We start from the raw sequence: 8,108 nt of genomic DNA, 5'->3' as shown, positions 1-8,108 counted from the left end.
GAGTTCCTAGTCTGATAGAGGAAACACTGTAGCTTGGGGAACTCCCATTCTGAGGGGAAAAAGTGAGTTTCTTCTGGGGTCAGTGGGGGAGATGTAGCCATCACCCTCAGGAAGCTTCCTGTCTAAGAGGCTAAGAGACTTTGGGCCATTTACAAAGGAGGACGCCAGCAAGCACACACACTTGGACATAACAAGCAGTGACATACAATTTGGTAATATGTCGGCAGAGCCTTTTTTATAGTTATGTTTTAAAGGGTTGGCAGAGAAGGAAGGAGAGAAGAGGAGAGGAGAAGGAGGAGACCTGTGTGAACAGCTACTCTTTGCTAGAGCTGGAGTACTTAACCTGAGGCCCAGGGACAGATTTCAAAGGATCTTGGGTGAAGAAAAAAAATTCATCTTTATTTTCAAGGACCTCTAACTGATGTTTAGCATTTCCTTCAGTTGTTTAAAAACATTAATCTGAGAAGGGACTCCTAGGCTTCCCCAGGTTATCAAAGGGGTCTGTGATATACATTAAAAAGGTTAAGAACCCCTGGGTTAGAGAGAGCTTGGCAAGGACTCATATGGTTTATGTGGGTCCATGTGGCTAGAGCAAAGCAAGAGTGGGGTAGACTCCAGGAAGCCTAAATCCCACTATGTTAGGCCTCTGTTTTTGTCTGTCCCCTCTTCCCCACTTTTCTTTCCTTTCTAACCCTGCTTCAGCACTGGGAAGGGGCTCGATCTGCTGACAGGCACACCTTCGGCCTCTCGCAGCCTTGAGAAGCCGGACTCAGAGAACATCCCACCCAGCAAACACCACCATCACCATCAGCCCCGAAACAGCATCCCCAAACCAGAGCCAGAGTCCAAGACTCGAGGGGAAGGAGATGGTCGAGGCTGTGAGAAGACAGAGCGGAAGCTGGAACAACCAGAAGTCAAGAAAGAACCATTGCTGAAAGCCAACGGTGTCCCAGCTGGACCAGAACCAGTGTTAGAGCCCGGCAGCCCCTACCCGGAAGCCCCACGAGTGCCTCCTGGTGGGGAGCGAGGGACCCAGCCCAATGGCTGGCAATATAGTTCGCCCAGCAGGCCAGGCAGCACTGCTTTTCCACCCCAGGATGGGGAGAACATTGGGCACCGTCGGAGTTTCCCACCCCGAACCAACCTAGACAAGATTGCCCAGCGCAAGAGTTCCATGAACCAGCTACAGCAATGGGTGAACCTTCGTCGGGGAGCACCACCGCCTGAGGATCTTAGGAGGTGAGGCCTGGCTGGAGTGGGGAGGCTTGGGGAAAGAGTTGGCAGGGTGTCCACTTGGGAATGGAGCCATGTGGTTGAGTAAAATAGGTTCATGGTCCCCACCGCTCAGCCCTAAGGGAGTGGCACTAGAAACATCTTGATTCTGCTAAACTTATTACCTATATCACTCTTCCCCGGAACATAATTTTCTTCATCTCTAAAAAAAGGGGGGGTGTAGGGGTAGCCAGGTGGCTCAGCGAGTAAGAGCACCGGCCCCAGTGTCAGGATGACCTGGGGATCGAATCCGGGCTCAGATACTTAGTACCACACCCAGAAATAACTGGCCATGTAACCTTGAGCAAGTTACTTAACCCCAGTTGCTTTTAAAAAACATAAAAATAAAAAATAAAAAGGGGGGGTGGATTTTGCTGGGTGTATGACCCCTAAGTTATACTAGATGTACTTCCAGCTCCAAATCTAGGATTCTCTGATTTTGTTATACAACCTGTATGACCCTGAGTAAGTCAAGTAATTCCTCTTGGCCTCAATTTCCTCATCTGTAAAATGAGAAATCTGTGAAGTTTCTCCTAGCTCTAAGTCTTGGCTCCTCTGACCCTCCTTGAGACCATTTTCCCGGGCAGGCCTAAGAGAGAAGAAGCGATGGTTCCATGAGCTGGGTGTTTGGCCTTTGGTCTGGCATCCGCTGGGTCTGGTTAACCTTCTCAGAGAAGACCTCGGTCCCTGCCTAGAGATATTTCTAATCTAGTATGAGTCCTGGGATCTGCTTCCATTTATGCTGAGGTATAAATGAAAAATGTTTTGTATACTCTGGGGAGGCTGACTTTTCATTTAAAAAGAAGCCAGAAAGATGTAGCTTGAAGAGCAGGATTTTTAGGCAGCAAAGAGCTGGTTGAAGATATAAGTGGTGTTGCTGTTCTGTATAGGGGAAGAATAGAGGGAAGGGAGAATGTCCTTCCCTGGCTCCTGAAATAGGATCAGAGATTTGGAGCTAAAAGGAACCTTAGGGGCTCTCTAGTTATAACCCCTTGTTTTACATACAGATGAGGTAACTGAGGCCCATGTGGGTGGTAAATAGCAGAAACATTGTTCAAACTAGAGCCAGATCCCATGCTCTATGCCATATACCACATGCCACTAACCCACCTACATGTAAGGTCAGTACCAGATAGTCATTTACTCCCTGCTGTTGGGTGTTTTGTTGGTTGTGATAGGACAACTAGGTGGTAGACAGAGTGCCAGAGTTGGAGTCAGGAAGCCCTGAGTTCAAGTCCAGTCTCAGCTGTGTGACCCTGCCTGCCCCAATTTCCTCATCTGTAAAATGGGGATAGTGATAGTTACCTCCTGACATCCCTTCACAGGGTTGTTGCAAAGATCTAATGAGATATTATACATCTTGTACATTTTAAAGAACTATATAAGTGCTAGTTATTATTATTATTATTATTACTTCTATTTCTAACTTGGAGGATATGGAATGGGTAGAGGGAAGGAAGGATGGGGGAATAATGGTGGAAGGGGAGAAACGCCCAGAGAAAGACTATGGGCCCAGGGCTGGAGGACTTGGATTTCCAGGCCCAGCATTACTACTCACTGACTTTGTGACCCCAGGGGAGTCATCTGAGTTCTTCCAGCCTCAGTTTCCCCATCTGTAAAGTAAGACAGTAAGACTAGATCAAAGAGTCCATAAGATTATGGCTTGAGAGTTGGGAAATGCCTCAGGGATCAGTTACCCTTCTTTTTTTCCTGACCTCTCTGGTGCAATTATCATCTCTTCAGAGATGATAGAGTACAAAAGCCTGTGTGCTTGCTAAGCATTGAGCTCTGCGTGCTGGGAATATAAACAGAAAATCGAGATTGTCACTCTGCTGATAGCTCTCCTTCTAACTGGAGGAGACCCCACGTACAGGAGAGTGCAGTCACAGAACCGATGGAAAGGCTGGTAGCAGGAGGACAAATGACAATGCCACAAGGGTTTGGAGGGTCTGGTAGCAGGGCAAAGGGTACCTGGGAGTCCCCCATCTTTTCAGAAGAATGGTACTTTGTCATTCCCTGCTATTGAGACAGTGTGAGCAATCATATCTTCTCCCAACCAGAAGCCTGGAGGGGCCTAGGGTCTCAACCATTGGAAAGAGGAGATACCAGTGGGATCTAAGCTGGAGGCAGGATGAGGCAGTGGGAAAGGGTTCCCGAGCATCTCTGCTGGTTTGGTCGGCTCTGCCTTTGAGTTCCCAGATGTGGGAAGGCTGGTGCTAGGCTCTGCCCTCCAGGGCCTGGTGATCCCCCAAACTATATATCTGGCCTTAATCCCTCTCCTGAAGTCTAGTCACACATCATCACCCAGATGTCCCATAGATATATCAAGCTTAACCGAACTCATGATCTCCCCCTGCCCCATCCCATCCTTCTTCCAAACATCCCTGACTCAGCTGAGAGCACCACTATTCTTCTAGGTCCCTAGATTTGTAAACTGGGAGCTATCCTTGAGCCTTCTCTCTCCCTAACTCCCCGCCCGACATCTAAACAGTGCCTTGTCAGCTTTACAAACAATAGCAGCTCTCGTCCTCTTCTCAAGCCTCAGGACTGCTAGCTTAGCTCAGGCCCTTGAAACCTCTTAGATGATAGCCTCCAATATTTCTTCTGGCTTCCACTATCCCCTCTCCAATCCATCCTCCACCAAGCTATCAAAGTCACCCTCCTAAAGCACGTGGATCTTCTCAAAGACCGTTAGATTCTGTCAAAGCAAGGGTTTTTGTTAGCCCTAGGAGAGAACTTTCTGGCAGGTAAGTTGATGAATAAACTCTAGAACTGGTCCCTTGGGGAAGCTGTAGAAGAATAAGTCATTTTTGCTGATTTTATAAGTGGCTAGGTGGTGCAGTAGATAAAGTGCTGGGCCTGGTCTCAGGAAGACTCATCTCCCTGAGTCTGGCCTCAGACGCATCCCAGCTGTATGACCATGGGCAAGTCACTTAACCCTGTTTGCCTCAGTTTCCTTATATGTAAAAATGAGCTGGAGAAGGAAATGGCAGAGCACTCTAGTATCTTTGCCAAGAAAACCCCAAATGAGATCTCAAAGAAGCAGACATGACTGAAAATAACAACAACAGCTGTATTGTCAGGGGTAGAAAGCTGGCCATGGACACAGGAATGTCTGGGTGCATATTCCTAACCCCACTTCTGATACATATTAGCCATGTAATCCCAGGCAAATCATTGACTGTTTTTGGTGACCCAAACAAAATGCACAGACTATGGGTTACAGAGCAGTTGCTGATTGCATTGGGGAAGAGAGGTTCCTCATTGGGAATTCCCTATACAGATGAAATCATAGGTTCAGTACAAAAGAAAACATATCCTGGGCTTTTCTGTTAGCATAGGCCTTTTCTTGCAACAATTCTGCATGGTGGAGAGGTAGGACAAGGGCTATTATCCCCATTTTATTATTTTTATTTTATTTTTTGCTGTGTTTTTTTTTTTTTGGAGGGCAGTTGGGGTTAAGTGACTTGCCCAAGGTCACATGGCTAGTTTTTGTATTAAGTGTCTGAGGCCGGATTTGAACTCAGGTGCTCCTGACTCTATTCACTGGTGCTGGTCTCTATTCACTGCGCCACCTAGCCGCCCCTATTATCTCCATTTTACAACTGAGGAAATTGAGGAACCCCCTTCCCTGCTGGGGTCATACATCTCTTTCCAGATCCAGATTTGAGCCCAGGTATCTCTTGACTCTAAGACCATTTTTCTGCTCTATCACTCTTAATCTATATGTATTTATGCATATGTGGAAACATTAATCCATTCTATAGGAGAGATATTTGCTTATTTATGAATTTGCATTAGACCTCTGACTTAGAAGAACCAGGTGGACCCTGGGGCTCAATGGCTTACAGCTTGAGAGCTCCTGGATTGGATGATCCCTAAGGTCTCTTTCAATGTCATCAATGAGTTATGGATTTGTGAGTCTATCCTCTCTTTTTCTTTTCAGCCCCTCCAGGTTCTACCCTGTGTCCCGCCGAGTCCCTGACTATTATGGCTCTTACTCCCCCCAGTACCCAGACGATTACCAGTACTACCCCCCTGGGGTGCGCCCAGACAGTATCTGCTCAATGCCAGCCTATGATCGGATCAGCCCACCCTGGACCTTGGAGGAGAAGCGCCACTCCTTCCGAAATGGGGGCAGCAGCGCCTACCAGCTCCGGGAGTGGAAGGAGCCTCCTGGCTATGGACGTCAGGATGGTACCGTCTGGATCCCCAGCCCTGCCCGGCAGCCCGTCTACTATGATGAACTGGACGCTGCCTCGGGCTCCCTTCGCCGCCTCTCCCTGCAGCCTCGTTCCCACTCCGTGCCCCGCTCCCCCAGTCAAGGCTCTTACAGCCGGGCTCGTCTCTACTCCCCTGCTCGGTCACCGAGTGCGCGCTTTGAGCGGCTGCCGCCTCGCAGCGAAGACATCTACGCGGACCCTGCTGCCTATGTGATGAGGAGATCTGTCAGCTCCCCCAAGGTGAGCCCCCTTAACTCCAGTCCTGCCCTTGTGCCCCCCTGCCAAGGGCTCTAAGGAAGGCCCCTAGGGGAGACAGAGGAGGAATGACGGGGCAGGGATCTGTGAGGACACATGCAGGGTAGGACAGCATGTGAAGTTGCCACAGGCCTGAGTTTTCATACTGGTTCTTTTCATTAACCCCTGGCTCCCGGCCGGCCACTTCATCTCCCTAGGCCCTACCCTTCTCTGTCATAAAAATAAGCCAAGGGGATCGGCCTAGATCATCCCTAAACTGTCTGTGAGACACTAAGCCAGCGTGAGTGGTTTTCTGCTGTCCCATCAGCCTTAGTCCCTCTGTTCACTAAATTGTAAGCTCCTCGAGGGCAGGGACTGTCTTTTACTTCTTTTCATATTCCCAGCAGTTAGTCCAGTGCCTGGCATGTAGTGGGTGCTTAATAAATGTTTCCTGCTTGGTTATTCGTCAGCAGGGACCTTGCCCTTTGTGGCTGCCCATTTACTGTCCTAGAAACCACACTTTCTTACATCTGTCCAAATGGGAAAGGAGAGAAGGAGCTGCTTATTCTTTCAGAACTCAATCCCCATTGTCAGGGAGGGAGAAGCTGGGCTCTGCTCCTTGGAGGGAGTGGGGAGGATGCCCTTAGTTAAACCAATTGCTGAGGGAGTCCGCATCCCAACAACCTTACCACCTCTTCTGCTTTGTCTCCAGTATGATTACCTGGGTGACCGGCGGCCTGTCCCTGCAGGAATATTCTCTTACAACTATCCACCATCTCCCACTGTCCATGATAAAATGGTATGTTCCTCCCTCACACCATCCCCTTCTCAGCATCTCTTCCCCTTCTTCCCTCCTACCTGCCCCCAACCTTGAAGGCTGAGTTGGGACAGTGGTCAGATATACCTTGGGCCTGATGCTGGACTCATTTGTCTCTTGGAAAGTAGCCACAGGACATCATCTCTGCTTACCTCCTCATCTGAGCCTGGCATCAGTTAGCACAGACGTCCTCCTTTGTTCCTGTACAGTCTACCCTTCCCTGGACCCTTGGATGAATGAGCAAGGGAAGTGCCTGAAGGAATTTTGAACTCCAGGCATCTTACCATGACTGATATCTCCTCTCTAGCATATGGGAGAGGGGGACATAGACCTAGGAGACTGGTGATGAGGAGAGATAGGTAGATCATTCCCAGGGCCCCAAATCTGCTATAGTGCCCTGTCAAGATTTCAGCCCTGCTCTCAGCTCCTCCCTGAAGTATATCCCTAGGATTTATCTGCCCCAGAAACATCCACTGTTTTGTAATGCCATTCTAGGAGACATTAAGTAAGGGAGGAACTCTAGGGGCATAGCAGGTGAGGGGAGCCTCCCTGGTATAAATCTCCCTCCGATCTCGTTATTCCTCTCCCTTTATCCCATTTCTATCTCTTCCTGGAATATTCTCTCCTGAGGTTTCCAGTTGCCCATCTAGTAGAACAGATATTTTACCTAAAGGAACAGCTTTGCCACTTTATGACAGCTGGGTGACCTTCCTCAAGTCACTTCACTCTTGTGGACTTCACTGTCTTCCTCTGTGAAATGACAAGATGGGATTCTTTAGATTTCTCCCTTAGCTTTTAACTCCAGATGAAATCAGAAAGAATCCCTTCCCCAGATCCCCCAGGAACCCAGATCTGAGCCCACTCCCCACAAGGAGAGCCCGGGAAGATGATAGCAGCAGAAGCAGCAGGCTGCAGGGGCCACCCAGCTGCTTCTTTGTCCTCCTGCTTCCTACTCCTATCCTGTCCTACCACAGACTGACCTGACATTCCAGGATCTTCCTCCTGTGCCAGCTCCCAGGCTCATTTCCCCTCTCTGCACCCCTCGCCCCCCAGCGGAGACGCGGAAGACCCCAGGAACAGATGAGAGGGGTTGTTTGATCAGAGTCTGAGCAGCCTGGGCATCTCTTAGGCAAGAGGCAGTGAGGGGTGGTCCTGACTTTGGTTGATGGGCAGGAGGCATTGTGCGAGGGACAACCACGCGAACTGCTGGAAAAAGAAACCCAACGTGCCTCAAACATCCTCATCTTTTGCTACCCACCCTGGCAGCCCCCTTTCTGGGATCCCTCAGGACCCAGAGAGGCTACTCCTTGTCCTTGCCCAACTAACACCTAACTGCTTTGCCTCTTCTTCTCTGTTGTTTTTGTTTGTCCTGTTCCTGTTTGCTTGTGTTGCTGGTGGGGGGCCTCTTGGCCCCTTGGTAGGACGAACTTTTAGATCTTCACTTGCAAAGAAACCTAGAGTATTTGGATCAGCAGGTAGGCCAGAGCTGGTGCGTCCCTCTCCATCCTGATCCCTCCCTTTCCTCTCCTGGCCTCTCCTCATCCTGCTCTGTCCTCTACCAC

General features: G+C 49.4%; 1 protein-coding gene across 1 annotated transcript in view; it reads left to right on the top strand.

Annotated features, from left to right (window-relative positions):
* PLEKHA6 (pleckstrin homology domain containing A6) overlaps positions 1–8,108 on the top strand; it is a 217,570-nt gene that overhangs the window by 175,282 nt on the left and 34,180 nt on the right. Inside the window, exons 10-12 of the mRNA XM_069074647.1 lie at positions 703–1,239; positions 5,219–5,735; positions 6,442–6,528. Coding sequence (XP_068930748.1) covers positions 703–1,239; positions 5,219–5,735; positions 6,442–6,528 — 1,141 coding nt within the window. The remainder of the gene's footprint in view (positions 1–702; positions 1,240–5,218; positions 5,736–6,441; positions 6,529–8,108) is intronic.

The sequence above is a fragment of the Petaurus breviceps genome, unplaced genomic scaffold, assembly GCF_028583685.1.
Source record: "Petaurus breviceps papuanus isolate PSGF00001 unplaced genomic scaffold, PetGlider_PUasm1.0 90895, whole genome shotgun sequence".
Classification (NCBI taxonomy): domain Eukaryota; kingdom Metazoa; phylum Chordata; class Mammalia; order Diprotodontia; family Petauridae; genus Petaurus; species Petaurus breviceps.
This window is presented reverse-complemented; position numbering and strand designations above follow the sequence as displayed.